The 21,687-nt window shown below is 42.4% G+C and overlaps 1 protein-coding gene across 19 annotated transcripts in view; it reads left to right on the forward strand.

Annotated features, from left to right (window-relative positions):
* The window catches only part of FGGY (FGGY carbohydrate kinase domain containing), a 387,087-nt gene that overhangs the window by 246,683 nt on the left and 118,717 nt on the right, over nucleotides 1-21,687 (forward strand). For 18 of the 19 annotated variants that reach the window (XM_081818507.1, XM_081818506.1, XM_081818515.1 and 15 more), the window contains one exon: nucleotides 11,081-11,188. The exons of the other annotated variant lie outside the window; for it this stretch is intronic. In XM_081818507.1, coding sequence (XP_081674633.1) covers nucleotides 11,081-11,188 — 108 coding nt within the window. The remainder of the gene's footprint in view (nucleotides 1-11,080; nucleotides 11,189-21,687) is intronic. 19 annotated transcript variants of the gene reach the window in all.

The raw sequence follows: 21,687 nt of genomic DNA on the forward strand, positions 1-21,687 counted from the left end.
CCCCCTTTTTTCTTCCCTGTTACCCCCTTTTTTTCTCCTTTTCTCTAAGGAAGTCCAGATGGGCCCGATACATTCTTAGACACTGGGTAGCCTCCGCCAAGGGTTAAAATCAGGTCTGTTTCACATGCAGATGATCTATTCATAACAAAAGCTGCCTCCTGGCCCTGGGCCCCAGCTGAACACTGTTCCTCTCAAGCCCTCCTTTTCATTTGTTTCTGATGGTTTCGCAGTGTTTACATATCTTACTTATTAGCATGGTCTTTTATAGAGTACGGGCAGAGGGCAAACCCCCCAGGATCCGCTTTCCCTCTCAGTGCCCTTTCTTCCTTGAGTCTTCCTACCTCTCTGAACCATTTCCCTTTCATAGGAACTCATTCAAATAGGGAAGCAATTTTTAAGTCTTTCCTTTTTCTTTTTTTCTTAACGTGAGAGTCACTTCGCATTCTCAAAGAACTGCTGTTGAATATGGAGAAGAGGGGAAAGATACCACTGGAATGTGTGATTTTTTTTTTTTTCTCTCTCTCCCTCTTCGATGTAGGAAAACCCCATCATGTCCATTGACTTTTCGAGGGACATCTTCCACTCAGGACACAAGGGGTGCTGGGCTGGCCCCAGACCAGATGTTGAAGATGGTTCTGTCTGCCTGCTCTGTCCATGCCTCTCCTGTTTACACCCTTTTTTCTCTTTGAAAAGAAAAAAAAAAAAAAAAGGTCTCAGGAAGCCTGTGGACTCTTGAGTCAGATTTGAGTCTAAAAGCTCGTTCTGCCCTCTTGGTGAGTCTGGGAGCTTAGCCTAATGTCCCTGAAGCTCGGTTCCCATCGAACCTGGGGGACACGGGCTTGCCCAGCATCTCGGGTCGGGGAAATGGCTATACCAGTGCCCCATGTGAGGATGAGAGAAGCTCCACATAGACGGCGGCAGCTCCCTGGCACGCTGGCCTGGGACGGGTTCTGAGCCCTGGCCCGGCGATGGCAGGAGGGGGGCCTGGATCGGTCTGACATGGACATTCTGGTCCGTGTGCTACTTATGTGCTGTCCCTCCTGACCTCTTAGGCAACCCAAGTACATGGGGTTCCCACCCTCTCCATCTTTCTCCAGACCTCCTCCCAGCTAACCATCACGATTTTTTAATGCTCTTGCAGTCAGCTTTGTTATAGAGAAGATGTGAGGGATGAAATCCTTCACCCTAATTAATACTCGATAACCACTTGTCAGCCTCTAATACTTTTCGCAGTCCTTCAGTCGGAGAACTATGCAAGCGTCTATGCACAGTTTTTAGTTCTCTTTGCCCGGCCACTTTAGCCTTCTCCTCTTGTTTTAGGCCACAAGTGCAGAGAGAGTTCTGAAGATCTGGATCCTTCAGGTCCAGACTTGTATGGACATGTCCCAAATCCCCTGAGCTGAACCTGAGAAGACAGGAGTGCGTTCTTTTGGAGAGCGCTTCCAAAAGGCAGGGATTGATGCATATGCCCAGCAATTCTGACTTTTTTCAAAAGAGGCCCCAATATAATTCAGCCAAGGTTCTCTTTGCCTTTACACCATATGCTGTTAACAGGGTATGTCTCAGGTGCATTTGTTCCTAGTGACATGTCTTTCAAATAGAAATGAATCCGTCTGAATGATCATGTTGATTTGTATCTTGCTCTTCTCTAGAGCCAATACAAGCCTTGTTCCCTACTTCAGAATTCTAGTCAAGATGGTGTCAGATCTTTTTAAAATTAAATGCCTCCATGTAATCTGCTCCATAAATAAGAAGTACACCTTGGCCAGTATAGGGGTGATGATATTAGGACAGGCTCCATTTCCCTGGGTTACTGAATGTACCAGGCACTGTACCAAGGCCTATAATAGACTGTGCCACATTTAATCTTTACAAGTCTATAAAAGAGGTCCTGTCTGCCCCATTTTTCAGAGGAACACCCCGAGGACCAATGTCATATAGCAAGTTAGGACTAAACACTGAGAGTCAGACCAGTCTCTAAATCTGTGGTCAGATTTATGAGACAATAGCTGAGACTAGACACTGGTATCAAAGAAAAAAGGTCGTAACAAGGGAAACTCAGAAGCCGATCAGGAGCCGGGCAGGAAGAGAAAGTGTCCACAGTTTAGCAGTTGGAAATCAAAGGATATCTGACAGAGGTGCGGTGCGTTCAGGTGCCATGTGCTTGTTTCAGGGAAAAGCCTGTGTCATCCTCGTCTGCACCTGCTGATCAGCCTCGGCTCTAAAGGCTGCCCTGGGCATCTTTTTAACTGAAGTCTGTAAGGGATAGCTGCTTTTCCTAACAGCTGGTTTAGAATCAAAGGAGGACATTGGTTGGGTCATATTTGAGAAGCACTCAATTAGTCCTATGCTCATTCCTGGGGATGTGGCAGAAATAGAAGATACGGTTCTGACTCTGAAAGTCCAGCTCACTATGTGACATTGAAGCGGAGCTAAGAATCCATCTGGTGACCAGCACACAGAAAGGGCACCCTCTCTCCTCTTGCTCGCCGCCTCCCCTTCCCCCACCCACGCCACCAGCCCCTCCTCTCTTACTCATGGGATCCACAGCAGAGACCAGGAACTGTTTACCCACCACAGATTGTTTAGGCTGTGAAAAAGATGCAAGCTGTGATTTTTACATCTTTGGGGTCACACAGCTCTTGGAGCTTTCAAAGCTGAAAGCCCGTCTGAGCTCACTGGAGCCTGTATAGAGGAGGCCAAGTGTGGCTTCTTATCTGTGAAGGAGAGAAAATTGGGGAAATTTTAGGCAGGCCTCAAAGTTTTCTTGGCTACTCCATCTCTTGCAAAGCAACTTTGGGTGTGTTTTTAGTGTGTTTTAAGTGTATGTGAATGAGAAACATATGGATTAAATTTCTATTGTGATCACATATGGGTTTCAAAATGATGAAGATTAAGGAATTCGGGGTTTAGGGAGTCCAAAATAGTTGGCAAATAACTCAGGACATTGCAAGCAACATTTGGCTGCCTCCCTCCATCCCAAATTTGGGGACTGTTTGGTTGGGTGACAAACCCGTTCAGTGCCCTCCTGCCTGCTCAAACTGCTAAGCCCCAGGAGATATCTGTGGACAGGTTTCATGTGTTCTTGTTTTGCTCAAACTGAAATAAGGGGATTGGATTTCTAGGAAGGGCATACTGTCTACTGGAGGACTCTTAACCTTTCAGAAACCTCCAACCAGAGAAGAGGAAAATTTGGCAAGCCTGAACTTTATTAACTCTGTGCCACTTATGGGTGATGGAACACGTGTCCTGTGCTATTGCTCTGAATATCTGTGACATTGTTGACAATTTCAGCCATGTGCTGCATTGTGTGATTTAGTTTATAAAGCATTTTATATGCATATTACATACTAAATACACATTACATGCGATTTATAGGTACAAGTATATACACATGCACGTATTTAATATACACAATATACTGTGTATACACGTAACATATATTGTGACAGCCTACAGTGTAGAAGTACAGAGGGTTAAGGAAGATGTAAGAAGAAGCAACTCAGCCAGTCAGGGTTTAGAAAAGCTTCCCAGAGCAGATAATAATGAGCTGAATCCTATAAAAGGACATGGAAGAGTTAGTCAGGGAGAGGTCAGAAGGAATGCCTTTTAGAGGAGAATTTATGAAGACATAGAGATGAGAAAGAAAATGGCACACTTGGGGGAATTTCTAGGCTATGATGGGCTTCTTGGAGTAAAAATGATGGAACAAACAGTGAGGAAATGGTACCATGTGTGATAAGGCGAGACACATAGATAAAAGCCAGGTCAGAAAGGTCTCATATGTCATGGGGAACTCCTAAAGCATGTAAGGGAATGATATAATTATAATTAGGTTTGTGTGTTAGAAGGATCATTGTATTGGAGGTAAGGAAGTTGGATTCTCTGAGCATGGTTTTTGGGGGTGCAGGAGAAGGCAGTATTTGAGACAGGGAAACCAGCTTAATTACTATTGCAATAACCCAAGCGAGAGATAATAAAGGACTGGACTAATGGGGCAATGGGGAGAAACAAGCTTTGTTTAAAAAATAGAGTTGACAGCGTATAGGGCCTGTTATGGGGCAGAGGAGAAAGATGACTGCATCTTAAGGTTAAGAATGGTATCCTAGTGGTTGGATAGATAGGCAGACAGGGACCCCAGCACAAGAGCAGCCCTGGGAGGAAGGATGGCGAGTTCTATTTTGGATACATTGATTAGACATCCAGGTCAGGTGTCCAATTTGGAACTCAAGAGCAAGGCCTGAGTTTGGGAGAACAATTTGGGACTCAACAGCATAAAAATTGCCATCGCACCCACGGGAGGGATGGGCTGACCCCATGAGACAAACACGGAGGAGTGAGTTTAGGAGGGATGAGGAAGGAGAACCTCCCAAAGGGACAGAACTAAAAAGGGGTAGAGCCTAGTATGGAACCCAGGACTTTGGACTCCAGATCTTTCCACTGTCCCAAAAAGGAGTAGAGTTAAGCCATCTGTTGTTTCACATTTCTTGAGAGCATATTATGTCCTAAGATTTTTATACACATTATACCACTTAGGACTCACACAGAACTCTGTGGGAGGTGAGATTATCCCAGTTATAAATGAGGAAACTGAGTCTCAGACAGATTCAAAGGCACATGGCTAATAAACAGTCTGGCCAGAATCGAAACTCAGGTTTGTCTAACTCCCAAGGTCTGTGCTCACATTACTAAATCATGTTCACTGTCTTTGAGATAAGAGGTATCTCCTCACTATTTCGCAGGAGAGGCACCCAACTCATTACAATTTAATCTGAGAAGTACAGAAATAGAGGTCAAGGCTAAGAGCCCCATTCAAAAACCAAATTCTCTGTGCTCTTTTTTGTACTGTGGAGTGAGCTGGGAGTTGGCTGGAATGTATGTAAATGGTTTTTTTCCTAGTAAGACGATAGCACAGTCCGTTTGGAGGGAGAGATGAGCCACCATGGAAATACTCAGCCCCACACATGCCTGTGGCTACCCTCTAAAATTCCCAACCTGGCTGGAGGCGCTCAGAACAAAACCTCCTGCTCCCTTCCAGCACCACTGGTGCCTGGAGCCTGCCTGCCGCCCCTGCCAGAGGTTTCTGCCAACCCCGGCGTGATGGGGAGGGGGCCGGGCAGAACGGAAATTGCTGGAGTGGCTCCCTGCTTGGAGCCCAGTCATCTGTCCCAGCAAGAGGTGTGAGCAGGCTCTTGGGCTTTAGCACTGCAGGGAACCTCAGCTGACGAGAGCGTAGCCTCCGCTGAAACGTAGCCAGTGGCACCCACTCATGGAACCAGCTTGGGCAAGGACATGCAAAGAGGCAGGAGCAAATGGAGGGTGGCTTCTACTCCCTGCTCGGCCGTTTCTCATCCTTGTGATCCCCAGTAGTCTGCCCACCCTCCTCACGCCTTTGTCTTCAGCTATCAAATGGGCCATGCTTGTTCAACTCCATGTACTATCAGGGTAATTGCACGTTTGAATACAAATATAAACTCACAAATCACTTGATACCTGAGTTACCCCCAGCCCATCATGCACCTTATCTCCTACTAGATTGCACCGCAGGTGGATACAGGGCTCTGATGCCCATCTTTCTGTATCTTTGCATGTTTGAAGCAATAGTTTGAATTCCGTGTGTATCCAAGAAATATTTGCTGAGTATTTGTTCAGTGAATGTCAGATATTATGGATAGTAGCCATTAAATGCAATTCATGAAGCTGATCGTCGAGAAAGGCCCCTGGTAATCTAGGCCACAGTCACAGGGGTGGCTGGGCAAAGTTGGGACTTTGAGAAGCCCCAAGAGGCCACCCAGTGGGATCCCCTGAGCCATGGGGCAGTGTCTGTATTGAAATAGCCTGCTGGAGAATTCTCATTGGCAGGTTGGGGAAGAATGACTCAACTTCATGGAATCTTAGATAATCTCTAAGACAAAGGAGTTATTAAATATTCTAGTCCAACCTATTTATTTTATAGATGAGGAAAATAGGATCTGCAGAGGGAAATAAGTTCATAGCTTGGATCTTGTTTGGATCTGAAGCTACTCCTCTTTTATATACTAGCTCTCTGACCTCCTTCAGTTTAGATTTCCTCGTTTTGGGGTGAGTATAATAATAGGACCTATCTCATTGGGTTTTCATGAGTATTAAATGACAGAACGTCTGTAAAGAGCCTAGAAGAGTATTTGGCATTTTATAAGCCCGCAGTTAACTGTTAGCAATTACTCTTTTATTATTTCTTATTATTATCCTTATTTCTGTGTGATTTTTTTCTATCATTGCCTGACTTAGAGGGTGGTTTCACTGGGAACTTTTTCCTTTTCAAAAGCCATGGCTTTTTAAAAAATTGAATTTTTGATGAGCACTAGGGTCTATTGATGCAAAAATACACCTATCCTTCAAAACTTATGACCTTTTAGTTAAAGTAGAATTCAGAACTGTAAGCCTTCATGAAAACCAAAATGCCTGTGCAGCTTCATGAGTGTGAGCCCAGCCTGGAAACAGTTGTTTCCTTCAGGCCTAGCTCACATGTGGCCATCTCTGGAAAGCTTGGGTTTCTGCCACACTTCTCTCCTACCTGACTATAACACCTAGCACGCTTTGTTGTAATTTCTACCATTTGTCTGCCTGGTTAAGACGAGGAGCCCTTTGAGGAAAGGGGCCATGCCTTATTAGTAATTATTATTGTTATTATTATTTTACTTTATTATTTTTATAGGCTTGATGCTGATCTCAGTGCCTGGCATATGGTGTGCAACCAAATGTTTTGTTTTATTGCAGGTTTCTGTAACTTTATTTTATTTATATCACACATAATTAAAGAATATAGCACATGTCTACATGATGTTTAAACCTTACCAAATTGAATACTCTTGTGCCACCACCCGTGAGAAGGAGTATTATGGAAGAGAATATTTCCAGTACCTTTTAAGTATGAAGGTTGAACCATACGATTCAACAAATGTTAACTAGTTTCTTGTATTTTGCTTAATGTTCTAGCTCTTGGAAGTAATTTTGAATCTTGATTTGGACATGCTCCATCATATGGAGCATAATATCCTCCCACGTTTATACTGTCTGAAAATATGATAAGCTTTACTTTTGTATCATGGTCTACTTCATTGTTAAGAATATTGACTAAATTAGACCACGGGCAAATCTAGAGACCTTCTTACCGGGTCGTAATTACTTTTGCTGTGGTCGTTCAATCTTTTCCCTGACTGTTCCATCACAAGCTTCATTTCAAGGAGAACCAGCGTGTATTTGGTATTGAACATATAATAAGCTGTTTGTAGTTGACGGCTTATTCCATCTTCACCAAAGTCCTCCAACATTTCTATCAATCCTCCCCTTTTTGAACTGAGGGAACTGAGGCCCAGAAAGATGAGCTTGTGTGAGATCACCTGGCTGGAATCCCGCAGGCTGGAAGAGATAGGTCTTTGACTCAACCCACACTCAACTCCCTCCGCTCTTCACAAGCCTATAGGGGAAAATTTTCCAAAAGCTTTTTAGAAATGCAGATTCCCTAACTTGTTATCAGGGCCAGAAGGTTTGTTCCATTTGAATGAGTCTATGTTGGCTGTGATGGCCCTTGCTTTCTGCCCTTGGGAGCCAAAGAAGGATTCAAAGAAGCAATGGTAGCCTAAAAATAAGACCATACTTTGGCAGAGACAAATTTAGAACCTGCAGAGTGTGGTGCCTGGCTGCTTTGCATTTTTATAACCTTGGACATGGAATTAAACTCTCTCTGCTTTAGTTTGTACATCTATTTAATAGGAATAGTGGTGGAATCTTCCTTCAGGGTTTTTATGAGGGTTATGTGGTTTAATTTCAATAATATGCTTGGAATAAGGCCTTTAGTAAGTACCCAGTCAATCTTGACTATTGTTGCCAACAGCATCACCATGACTGGAAATCAACGTCCTGTACAGACAGTTGTTATCAGTGGAATAAAAGGGACTCCCTTCTTTGGGTAACAAAGCAGCCTCCAGGCCAAGATAGGCATCAGCATGGGAAAGAGCTTTCACAAAAATATCTCTAAATATTTAGGTTTACTGCAAAGAAGTAAAGCACACAGAAACATACAGATGTGCCTCTCTCTCTCTCTCTCTGTCAAAACAAACTATTACTTGTTTTCTCCAAGAGCACAGGGTTTAGAAGTGATTGGAAATGCTCTGGGAAACATATTTCTGTGTGTTGGTTTCCTTGCTTTACTCAGATGTCTGATGAGAAGCATGTGCCATTTCAAACGAGTGAGCACAAACAGGAATCAGCTCAAAACTTTCTCCCTGGACAGAGCCAGGCAAAGCCTTCATCTGACATTTCTGAGCAGCAGACCCTCATCTTCCAGTGAAGCTCTGCCGCAGCTGACTCAGGAACAAGTTTAAATAAATTGTGAGATGGGGTGGAGGTGGGGGGTGATGCATAACCTTCCAAAGCAGTTTATGTATAAAAAGTTAAGAATAAAACATACCATATGATTTGAGTCCAACATCTGCCTGGGTTCAAATCCCACCTTGGGTGGTTACTGTGTGACTGTGGATGTCTTATACAACAAGCTCACTGAGACTAATCTTTGAAACAGGGCTAAGAGTTCTGGAAGGGAAGGGGTGCAGGGCATGATAAGAGATGATTTGACTTTGGCATTTATCCATGTACCTGCCCAAACACTGGGTCCTAAGTGGTTGTGAACATGAGCTTTCTTATTCACCCCAAAGCCAGTCTGGGATGAGTAGTGTCTAGGCACGGCATGTGATAAATTTTCACGGGCAAAGACAAAGTGACGAAAACGAAGACCATTTAGTGTGTGCTCCTTCTGGTGGGAACCGTCTCCATTATCATACACACATGCACAAACACGCACTTACACACACTTACACATGTACTCACACAAATACCCTCACACCTACTGAGTGACTTCTGTGTGTAGTTTACATCTTAATTCAAATATTGCCTCCTGAAAAAAGCCTTCTGAGACCCCTAGACTAAATTAGGTACCTCACTTATTTGCCCTTGTAGTACCTTTTGATTTTCATTCATTTATTTATCACAGTTTATAATTACACATCTGTGCAGTGATCTAACTAATATCTATCTGAGGGTGCCCAGTGATTTGTCCCGTTTGCCCAGGACTGAATGGTTTTCTAGGACACAAGATCTTGACTGCTAAACCTAGGAGATTCCTGGCCAAACTTGAAGGATTAGCCACTCTCATCTGACCCCATCTCAAGACAGAATGCTTCATGAGGGCAGGGACCATGCTGTTTTATTTCACATTCATTGCCAGTGCCTGGCACAGGCTTATACCACATAAGGAATTCAGGAAACATCTGTTAAACCAATAAGGAAATGAGTGAATATGTCATTGTAAGCCAAACTGTCTTTTCTTGTAAAAGTCTTTCCTTTTTCCCTGACATTATTCCTATTTTAGGTGCTAAATGTCCCTTTTTATAGGTTATCTTTATTTCACAAAATTTAAAGTTGACAGTGTTGTGTAGTTCCCTCACTTTCTTCATATTTGAGGGTTGGAAATCCCACTGATTTGAGGACTCACTAGTTTAGTGAAAAGGGAACTGGAATAGTGGGGGTCAAGACATTTAAAGAAAGCTTGTTCCGGTGCTAAAATGCTGGGCTATAAATTTCATGGAGGTAGAAATCATGAATATTCAGTTCAATTCTATATCCCCAGGATGTGACATAGTACCAAGTATATAATAAGGGCTGAATAAATATTTGTAGGATAAATGAATAAATAGATTTCCTACCTGTCCAGAAGACATGTGGGACTAGACCTGGTATGCTTCACTCCCTTTTCCTCCCCACCCTCTAACTACACCTCTCCACAACCAGAAATATGACTTCAGCATGCATCCCTACTAGATGGATGAGAAGCATGTGCCATTCCAGATGAGTGAACACATGGTCCTTCCTTGTCTGTCCTGGTTCATGTTTTGGTATATTCTCCTAACACCTGAAAGGACTTCTGTGGAACATAGTGTCTTAAATCCTAAGAGCACCTCTCCCTCACCTACATGGCTTTGTTCAAGCCATTCCCTTGATCTATCATGCCTGGCTCAATCCTACATCTATGTCCTGTTCTCTCAGACCATTCACGCCTTGCCCCCTCTGTCCCTCCATAACATTCTATGTTTTCTCTTTATCATCCCGTGGGCCACACTGTATCCTATTTGTCTATTTACTTGTAAAGCGCCCCTCTAGATGAGTAGCTGCTTGAAGATAGGAACTCTGTCTGATTCATCTCTTTATCTCCAGCACCCAAGAGAGGGAGATGGCATGCTAATAGTTGTGACTAGTAAGTGTTTGTAGAAGGAAGGGAATGTATCAGTTATCTACCACAGAAATGCTAGGTGACAAACACACAATCTTAGTGACGTACAAGACATGAATTTTTGTTTACAGGTCTGCCAGTTAGCTGGGTGATTCTGTGATCTGGACTTGTTAGTGCTTGTTGACTAGGATGATTTGCTGATCTTGTTTGGTCTGTCTCTTATATGTCAGACGTCGCTTGCTACATTTGGGCTGACTCAGCTCTGTTGCTTGTCCTTCCATCCAGCAGGTTACTCTGGGCTCTTCTGGCAAAGGTGGAGAACCAAGGGAAAGAATAGAAGCACACAGTCCTCTTCAGGCCTAAGCCTGGAAAACTGACACAGTGTTACTTCCATCTCATTCTGTTGGCCAAAACAAGTCACAAGGCTGACCCAGATTCAAGGGGTGGGGACTCCACCTGTCAATGAGAGGAGTCGCAAAGTCTCCTTGCAAAGAGGTTGGATTCATGGAGGAAGGAGAATGGGGACCATTTTTGCAATGAGTCTACCACAGAGAGGGAGCCAGCAAGGAAATGTCTCATTAGTTTCTTTCCAAAATGATCTCTTTTGCTACCCTGACATCTAAATGAATTTATCAAGAAGGCCTCCAAAGATGAAGCCATGCCCTTCCTTTGGAAGGAATGACTTTCTTACCAAAGAAGGTATTTAATGAGAAGTTGAATTTCACGGTCATAGAAACCGGATGGGAGGAGGTTAAGGCTTCTTCTAGCCCTGAGCATCACTTATTTTCATCTATTTTGCCTCTTTCTTTTCAGATCAGCAAAGACCCAATTTTTGTACCAGGTGTCTGGGGCCCTTATTTCTCAGCCATGGTCCCTGGGTTCTGGCTGAATGAAGGTGGTCAGAGCGTTACTGGAAAACTAGTAAGTTGACACTTTCTTAATATGGGTCTAAATTTTTTTTTAAAGTTTATTTTATTATGTTATGTTAGTCACCATACAATACATCATTAGTTTTCGATATAGTGATCCACAATTCATTGTTTTCATATAACACCCAGTGCTCCATGCAGTACGTGCCCTCCTTAATACCCACCACTGGGCTAACCCATCTCCCCACCCTCCTCCCCTCTAAAACCCTCAGTTTGTTTCTCAGAGTCCATAGTCTCTTATGATTCATCTCCCCCTCCGATTTCCCCCCTTCATTTTTCCTTTCCTTCTCCTAATGTCCTCCATACTATTCTTTATGTTCCACAAATAAGTGAAACCATATGATAATTGACTTTCTCTGCTTGACTTATTTCACTTAGCATACTCTCCTCCAGTCCCATCCATGTTGTTGGAGAAGTTGGGTATTCATCCTTTCTGATGGCTGAGTAATATTCCATTGTATATATGGACCACATCTTCTTTATCCATTCGTCCATTGAAGGGTATCTCGGCTCTTTCCACAGTTTGGCTATTGTGGACATTGCTGCTATGAACATTGGGGTGCATATGGCCCTCCTTTTCACTACGTCTATGTCTTTGGGGTAAATACCCAGTAGTGCAATTGCTGGGTCATAGGGTAGCTCTATTTTTATCTGAGGCACCTCCACACTGTTTTCCAAATGTTTTTATAACCTTGACCAGCCTATTTTGTCGCACTACCCATATACCCAGGATCTGGAAGATTTGCAGGTTCCTATATCAGAAAACTTAGCTTTGTCAACATATGGTGCATAGTCAGCATGCATTTGCCAAAGGAATAAATGTTGGTCCAGGCAATGATGACTAACCCATCTTGTCGCCTTTCACACAAAAATCCTTTTTTTTTCCATGGCAGTGAAAGTGATATTCTACTTTGTAAAAAGGACCACGTAAGTCACCAGCTGAAATCCTTTAGTGGTTCTCCATAGCCTTGAGGACATCATTCAGATAGTTTTCTGGGCACGTCATACCTCTCATGGTCCATCCCCTCAATCCCACACATGTACTTGTCACTGAGGCTAGATTACCCTACCCACAGCTTCCCCATGACTTATGTTATTCTACTCTTCTGCCTTTGGATGTGTTTCTTTCCCTGCTCAGAGAGCTCTTTACCACTTAGATAATTTTACTTGTCCTTTAAGACACAACTCTACTTATAATATTCTATGTTCTTATTGGTTTACTAACTTGCTATTTCCAGAAATCTGTGAGCTCCTTAAAGGTAAGGGCCATATCCTACTTTTCTTTGCATCCAGCTCAGTGCCTGGTTCATAGAAGGTAGTTGATAAAAATTTGATGAATTCATGGGGTTGTCTAATAGGGAAGATAGAAGACCCATAAAAGTGAGATGAGTACTGTACCAGGGGGACAAAGCACAGAGCTGGCGTACAGCTAGGTTAAAAAAAACTTTTTGCAGGGGAGAAAGCAGTTATGTTGAGTCTTAAAAGGTAAATAGAGACCAACCAGGCAAAGAAGGGTAGAGATACTCCTCTAGGCAGGAGAACTGGCGTAGGAACAAAGATATGGGAGTGACAAATAACAAGGCTTATTTGAGATGATGGCACATAGTCCAGCATCTCAGCTGTGGCATAAACTGTTCTTAGAAGAAAGACTGACAATAAAAGTTAGAGAGCTGGGGTAGGGACCACATCATAAGAAGTCCCTGGAGGGGCGCCTGGGTGGCTCAGTTGGTTAAGCGACTGCCTTCGGCTCAGGTCATGATCCTGGAGTCCCAGGATCGAGTCCCGCATCGGGCTCCCTGCTCGGCAGGGAGTCTGCTTCCCCCTCTGACCCTCCTCCCTCTCATGCTCTCTGTATCTCATTCTCTCTGTCTCAAATAAATAAATAAAATCTTTAAAAAAAAAAAAAAAAGAAGAAGTCCCTGGAGAACAGGCTAAGGAACTGATCTCTGTCTGGTAGACCAAGGGGAAGCAGTGCATGTTCAGATCTCAGTTGTACAAACTCTGGCTAGCAGCCGTGAGGAAGAAGGCCTGAGGGCACACGGCTGAAGGTGGGGAGACCGGTTTTAGTCGGTTAGTCCACAGACAGAAAGCCATGGGGGCTTGAATGAGGAGGACAGGGGCAGTGATAACTGAGAACTGAGGTCAGGAGATCGACAAGCCTTGGAAGGATTGCATGTGGAAGGCAAGAGAAAAGGAGACCTAGGCTCAGTTAGCCAATCTCACATCGTCTGTTTGTGGTCTCGTTCCCATACCAGCTCTTCCAAATGTTCAACCGAATGATAACCGATCAGATCCAAAGCTGGCTCTGGATGCAAATCCCCATTGTTTCCGTTTCTTAGTATGTGGCTGTTTTATACCTAGCTGCCTCAAGTTCTCTTTCAAAGTTGGTGGAAGCATAGGTGGCTGGCTGGCTTTGAAGCCCATGTTCTGTGCGCTTGCTTTTGTGCCAGGCTGCAGAGATGCATTCAATGAGCAAGACCTCCATCGGGCCCTGGTTTTGAGGAGCTCGTTGTCTAGTAGACAGTGCCTGTAAAAGAAAGAATATCTGGTTGGTCTGTAAGAACCCAATGCTAGAGAAGCTAAGAAGACGACACGGCTGTATGAAGGTGCCAGGGGACTCAGGCTTTGCATTCTCCTACTGAAATGAGTGTTGTGTGTATACACGTTTCACTTAACTATCCATTCCCTTTCTGTGATGTATTGAAAGCCCATTACTGAAATATAGCCTGTTTCAACCCTGCATCGTGGTATAATCACCCTTTGCAGACCCGGAACTCATAGAGGACACAATCCAGAGGCTTTTTTTTTTTAAAACAAGGATAATGATCCAGTAAACCAACTCTTTGTGCAGAATGCATTGTCCACAAAGCTGCCCATCAACAGGTTTTCAGAGCCTTGGTATGCAAATTGAACATCTGTGTCAGTCTGGAAATACTTTTCCAAGTATTTGGCTCAAAGTTCGCTCTGTTGCTATGGATATAAGCCATCTTTACCCAAACATTATGACATATCTTTATGGATAAGAATTGGTTATGCCTGTTTCAGGATCCTGAATTTAAATAAAAAATGTGACCTCTTTTTGGCCATTAATAAAATCTTCATAATAGTCTACTATGACTTTCAACAGGAGTCATGGGAATTATTAGCCTTTCTCTAGTTAGTGATTTTGCACTGTCACCAACCAAGCTGCACTTGGAGCCCGACTTTGGGCTATTCTACTTATATTTCATTGTCCATACAAGTGGGGCATGATTGACCTGTGCATTATAGAGAACAAAATCTTAGGAAATCCAAAAGCTAGCATGATGGGGCAAAATCTGAATCAAGAACAGAAGAGACTGCCCAGTAAAGCAACAGTCCAGTCCGGAGGAGGCAAGCAAAGAGACAGAAACAACCTATAAAAGAAAGAAATGAAATAAAAATAATAATGATGTCATATGATCTCACGGATATGAGGAATTCTTAATCTCAGGAAACAAACTGAGGGTTACTGGAGTGGTGGGGGGTGGGAGGGATAGGGTGGCTGGGTGATAGACACTGGGGAGGGTATGTGATAGGGTGAGCGCTGTGAATTGTGTAAGACTGTTGAATCATAGACCTGTACCTTTGAAACAATACATTATATGTTAAAAGAAAGAAGAAGATAGTAAGAAGGGAAAAATGAAGGGGGGGAATCGGAGGGGGAGATGAACCATGAGAGACTATGGTCTCTGAGAAACAAACTGAGGGTTCTAGAGGGGAGGGGGGTGGGGGGATGGGTTAGCCTGGTGATGGGTATTAAAGAGGGCATGTACTGAACGGAGCACTGGGTGTTATACGCAAACAATGAATCATGGAACACTACATCAAAAACTAATGATGTACTGTATGGTGACTAACATAACATAATAAAAGAAAAAAATAATGATAATAATAATCCTACTTTATTGAGAATGTTTTTCTGTGAAAAGGATTTATATACATAATCTTATTAATCCTTGAATGATATTCATGATAATCACAATGCCTCACATTTATTTTGAAGGCTTATTTCCCAGTCTCGATGCCAAGAGCTTGGCATATACTATCTCCTTTAATTCTGTCAAAATCCCTGTGAAATAGGTACAGTGGTTATCCAAATACACAGATGAAGAGTGCACACTCAGGGTAGTAAACACAGCCCAGAGAGATTCCTGATGCACCATCAGTGGCCTTTTTATGTGGCTCCTTTGCCGTTCATCATTCCTTTCCATTTACTTATTCTCGTTTATTCTGTTGTGAAATTCGGGTCTCTGGTTTTACAACACATTGTTTTCATGTAGGACTCTGTGAGAGGAAGTTGCATGTTTTATGTTCTTTGTTTCAAATACACATCTCTGATATGCTGTGTGTGAAACTGCTGCATTATTACGTTGTCCAGAGTATATTCTAAACACGGTCACAAACATACCATCTGAAGCAGAAGAGAAGAGAAAGGAGAAGAGGGAAGGGAAGGAGGAGAAAGAAGGGAAGAAAAAAAGAAAAAAATTACCTAAACACTAGATTTGGGGGGGGGGAAGCTATTTTGTCTCATTTTTACAATTAAAAAAAAAAAATCTTCCATCCCAAAGCAAATCATTCCAAGTGTGTGAATAGCTTGGTACTGGGGGGAAAAAAAAAAAAAGTCTCCATCTGGTTAACTTCAGGATGAAGGAAAAAAAAAATAGAATAGGATCTTTTCTGGTTCTGGACCTCTTACAGTTTCATTTGACTGAGATTTGGATTCATTTTTCACTCGTTTCAAGCTTGTGCCACTGATACTCATTTCCTTTTAGAAGGGCACATGCCTCCAGCCCGTGGATGATTGATTTTAGTTGCATCAATCGGGCACGCAGCAGGGCTTGCCTCGTGCTTGTCAATACTCTCTCCAGAATAGCTGTGCAAACAACATTGCTTTTTTGCCCAGACCTTTTCCATAGAACACCAGCCCATGCAGTCACTGCATCCAGATGCTGAAGCTGGTTTCCAGCTGGCCCTTGGCCATCCCTTTCTCCAAGCACTCTTGTCTGTCTTAAGTTGGAGTCATTTTCATTGGGGGAGGTGTGGAGTAAGGGAGGCTAAGTCAAATTCCTAAGCTGCCTCTCTGGTGGCTTTGGCTTTCTGGGATAATTGGCCTTGGGTGGGGATTACCTTTGAATTGTTTTTGTTTTTGTTTTTTAAGATTTTATTTATTTATTTGACAGAGAGAGAGCACAAGCTGGGGGTAGTGGGCAGAGGGAGAGGGAGAAGCAGGCTCCCCGCTGAGCAGGGAGCCCGATGCAAGACTCGATCCCAGGACCCTGGGATCATGACCTGAGCCGAAGGCAGATGCTTTAACCTACTGAGCCACCCAGGCGCCCCACCTTTGAATTGTTTGAACCCAGAATTTAAATTTATGAACTTGAGCCCCAGGGTCACCATGTAGCAAGATGCTGTGTGCTCAGAATTTTAGCATTTGTGCATTGGGGGGCCTCTCTCCCGGACCTCTATCCCCAGTGCCACTCAGCCTGGGGCTAGCCTCAGGAAGTCCATCAGTGCTCCACAAGTGGGTGTATGAAGAGCTCGGGTTGTACACATGCTGTGCGTGGATGGAGATAGTGATTTCACCCCTTTATTCGTTCATTCTTTCCATCATGTGACAGAGATGACTCTGGGCCAGGCAAGAATACAGTCACATGATTCCTGTCCTCCAGTAGCTTATCATCTAATGGGAGGGTTAGATATAGGCCTGATAATTATAAGTTAGGGTAGCACATAAAGTAGATTGCATGACCCCTGAAGCCTACTTAGAGTATCTGTTATGGGACAGACACTTTCAGGCCCTTTTTAAGATTTAGTATTCTGTCTGATCTGCACAGCATGTCTGTATGGTCAGTGTTGTTACATTAGTTTTACTAGTGAATAAATAGGTTCAGAACAATGAGGTAGCTTCATCAAGATCTTAATAGTTATAAGTGGGAAAGCCTTGATTCAAACCCAAGTCTACTACCGGAAGACCCAGATCTCTCCAGAACTGGACCCGACTTTGGTGGAGCTACATTTTTGAGTTTTTCTTATACTTGTCTTGTACAGTCCCTGGAGAAGCAATTATTGGGAATTAGTGTGACTTTCTTTTCAAGTACATCGAAGCAAATTCAGTTGGCAGGCTTTGTAAGGCCATGAGAAAAAAAAAATGTATGTGTATAGTATTGACAGAATCTGTGTATAGACTTAAGTGTGTCCCCAGCATTTCTCATTGGCTAATTGGAATGACTTCATGGATACAGAGACCAACTCTGCATAAACAAATGGTCCTGTGTTCCCTCCCACCCAGGCTTGCACTGTATTTTTTGTATACCCACCCAGGTCCCTGCACAGCTCCCTAATTACCTTCTTTTTTCTAATCCTTCCCTCTCTAACCTCTCTGTCTTAGTTTGGCCACTCTAACAAACTACCATAGACTGGGGGTGGGGGGGGCAGGGGCGTCTGTACAACAGAACTTTATTTCTCACAGCTCTAGAGGCTGGAGTCGAGATCAAGGTAGCAGCATGGTTGGTTTCTGGTGAGGTTTCTTTCCGGGTTGCAGAGGGCTGACTTTTCCTTGTAGTTTCACATGGTGGAAGGGGAGAACTCTGGTCTCTTCAGACCCTTAGAAGGGTGTTAATCCTGTTCATGAGGGCTCCACCCTCAGACTTACTCACCTCCCAAGGGTCCCACTTCCCAACACCATTACCCTGGTGGTTAGGATTTCAACATATGAATTTTGAAGGAACGCAAACGTTCCACAACATCCTCTTTAAAGATTGTGGTGAAAGCACATAGACATGACCCTGTCACTCTTGATACCTCTCCAGTTACCTATTTAATAAAAGTTTAAACTCTTTAGAGTGATGGTTATTTACACTACGTTCATGGTACTGTTCTGAGTGAGAAATAGGCAGAGAATAAAACAGCCCCTCCTCTACCTCACTCCAAAAATCTGCCCCCTTGTCAAGCTTACATTCTAACAAGAGGAGATAGAACCTACAAAATAAATAAAATGAGAAAGCAGTAAAGTTTCTTTTATGGTATAAGTCGTTAAAAATAAAAGAGGAAGTAAGTTTATGGGTTCAGGTGAGCAGTTTGCAATTTTAAATAAGGTGGTTACACTAGGCCTTTTTGATGTGACGTACATACATAACAAGGAAGGGAAGGAAGTTAGCCATTTGGAAACCTAGGGGAAGAACATACCAGGCCAAGGGAAAAACCAGTGCACAGGTCCTGAGGGAGGATGGCCTGCCTGCAGTAGTACAGGAATAGCAAAGAAGGCCACAAAGATGGAGCCGAGTGAACCAAAATGAGAGTTGTAGTGAATCAGTTCACGAGGTAATTTGGGGCTATATTATTGGCCACTGTTAGAATTTTGGCTTTTACTCTGAGTGAAATGGAAAGCTACTGGAGAATAAGGAGCCCAGGACAGATAGGACTTAGTTCTTAAGGGATCATTCAGACTGCTGCCTGCTACACTGGGAATAAACGATGGGGTGGGTGTAGGAGTGGGGGAGATGGAAGTAGGGGCCCCAGAAAGAGGCCACTGCAGTAAACCAGCTGAGACGTGAGGATGGTGGCAGTGGAGCTGGGAAAAAGTGGTCGTGTTTTGGGATATATTTTGAAGGTAGAGCTGATGCAGTTTCTTGATGGATTGGATGTGAAGTGTGCAAAAGAGAGAGAGGTCAAGGTTTTTGAAGGATAGCATTGCTATGAATGGAGAGAAGATGGATTCAATGTCAGGGAGACAGGGGGAGGAAGGATTCCAGAATTAGTTTTCTGACTCTAGTAACTGATACATTCTCTAGGTTGATCCTCAATTATTTGTCTTCATTTGAGTAAAGACCACCATCATTTATATTTTTATTAAAGCCAGAAAATTAGGATTAATTCTTTACCCCTCCTTTCCCTTCTCTGCCCACATCCAGTCAGAAAGCCCCATGGATTCTAACTCTAAAATGTATATGACCACTCCATCTGTTTTTTTTTAACCTTCACTCCCAGCACCATCAGTCAAAGCACCGTCATCTCTGTCCCAGTCTATGTAAAGTGCATCTTTTATACATAGTATATAGTTGGGTCTTGCTTTTCTGCAGTCTTGTAATCTTTGATGTTTACTGAGAGTGTTGAAACTATCCACAATTCAGTGTGAAGATGCATATTGTTGCATAGGTCTTCCATTTTGCTATTTGTTTTCTGTGGTGATTCTGTTTTTTGTTTCTCTGTCTCTCCTTTTCTTCCATCTTTTGGATTACTCAAATATCTTTCAGTTTTCAGAATTCCATTTTAATTCTCCTGTTTGCTTTTTAGGCATGATTTTTTGAATTCCTTTTTTTAAATGATTTCTTTAGGAATTACATACAATAAACGTCCTAAAATTTTCAGCCTACTTAGACTGTATGTTATATAACTTCATGTAAAATATAAAAACCATTCAACTCTATAGTTCCCTTTGCCACCCCCCCCAACTCTTTATGCTGTAGTCATAGTATGTGTGATGCCTACATATGCTCTACGTCCAAGAATATAGTAGTTGCCATGTTGTTTGCTTTAAATAACGTAGTAGTCTGTCCAGCGTGCCATAACGAAATACCGTCAACTGGGTGGCTTAAACAATAAACACTCATTTTCTTACAGTTTGGAGGCTAGAAGTCCATGATCAAAGTGCTAGAAAGTTCAGTTTCTCATGAGAGCTCTCTTCTTGGCTTGTAGGCAGCAGCCTTTTCACTGTGTCTTCACATGGCCTTTTCCAGGTGCATGCACGTAGCGAGAGAGCTTTGGTGATCCTGGCTCTTCTTATAAAGACAGCAATTCTATTGGATTAGGGCCCAACCCTTACGACCTCATAGAACCTTATTTCCTTCATCACGTCCGCACTTCCAAAAACAGTCACAGGGAGGGTCGGGGCTTCACACTGGAATTGTGGTAGGATACAATTCCATCTGTAAGAGTTCTACATATTTCAAAGAGATTCTGAGAAATGAACATTATCTTTTGTATTTACCTACATATTTACCATTTCCATTTCCATTTTTTTTTTTAATTTCTTTCTGAAAATTTAAATTTCTGTCAGGTATTTCCCCTCAGCCTGACGAACTTCCTTCAGCATTTATTCATCTCTTATAGCTATTGGCAAAAAGAAAAAAAAATTCTTAGTTTTTTTTTTTAATGAATTTATTTTATCTTCTATCCTGAAAGATATTTTTGCTCAATCTAGAATTCTTGGTTGACAGTTTTTTTTGTTTGTTTGTTTTCCTTCAGCGCTTAAAGATGTTACTGTTTTGTATTCTGGCACCATTGTTTCTTATGAGAAGTCAACCATCATTTGTATTGTTTTTCCCATGTCTACAGTATATGATTTTTCTTCTACTACTTTCTTGATTGTCTCTTAATCTTTGATTTTTATTGTGGTATGCCCACATGTGGTGTTCTTTGGATTTACCCTCCTTTTCCCAGGTTTGCTAAACTTCTTGAATTTATAAATTTCTGTCTTTCACCAAGTTTGGGAAATTGTCAGTATTTATTTATTTAAATATAAATAAATATTGCATCCATATGCCACAGTAGCAATATAAACAGCAACACAAGATTAATATACCCATAAGACAAAAGAAAGTACTTACAAATATGGTTCCCCAGTTACCCAGGAAGAGGTCCTTTCCATAGACCCACCACCTTCAGCATAGGTGGTGGCCCATGACAAGAATACATTCCCTGATACAGTAGTAAGAAACATCAGCTTTGTAAAGCTAAGAGCAATAAGACAAATGTTTTACAGGCAGGATATGGCAGATCTTCATGTATCAAATACAGTAGAGTTTGGTCCTCATGAGCCAGTACCACCCTGGCTTAGGTATTTTCCCTGGGGGATGATACCATATATTTGCCCCTTAATATCATCAGAGGGTGTGTCTATATTATACATGGGCCTGTGAGGGATTTTTTTTTTTCATTCTCTCTACTTCTCCCACATCTCTCTCTGTCTCGCTCTCTCCCCCTCCGTCCACCAGCCCCTCCCTCCCTTCTTTCCTCTCTCCCTTCCCCCCCTTCTCTCTCACAATTAGATACTGTGTCTATTGGTCTATTTTCAAGTTCATTGCCTCTTTTGTCTATGATCTTCAATTAGCTGTGAGGCCTGTCCACTAAATATTTCAGATATTACCTTTTTCAATACTAGGATTTCCATTTTTAATAGTTTTTGTTTCTTATCTATTGATTGATTATGAGACTATTATCCTTTATATCCGAAAGCATTATTAAACTACTGAATTCATTTTTTAAATTTATTATTTATTTAAGTGTTTATTTTTTAAGGTGAGCAATGATATTTAAGCAGTATTTATTGACATTCAACAATGTCAAAACATACCAGTGCTCAGATCAAGGAACAATTTTATAGAGTTCTTCTCACCTCCCCCCCTTTTTCAGATATATGATGATTTTATTTTTTTATTTTCAATATAATTAACATACAGTGTTATATTAGTT

Source organism: Leptonychotes weddellii, chromosome 4 (assembly GCF_054177405.1).
Source record: "Leptonychotes weddellii isolate Sample4059 chromosome 4, ASM5417740v2, whole genome shotgun sequence".
NCBI classification, from domain to species: domain Eukaryota; kingdom Metazoa; phylum Chordata; class Mammalia; order Carnivora; family Phocidae; genus Leptonychotes; species Leptonychotes weddellii.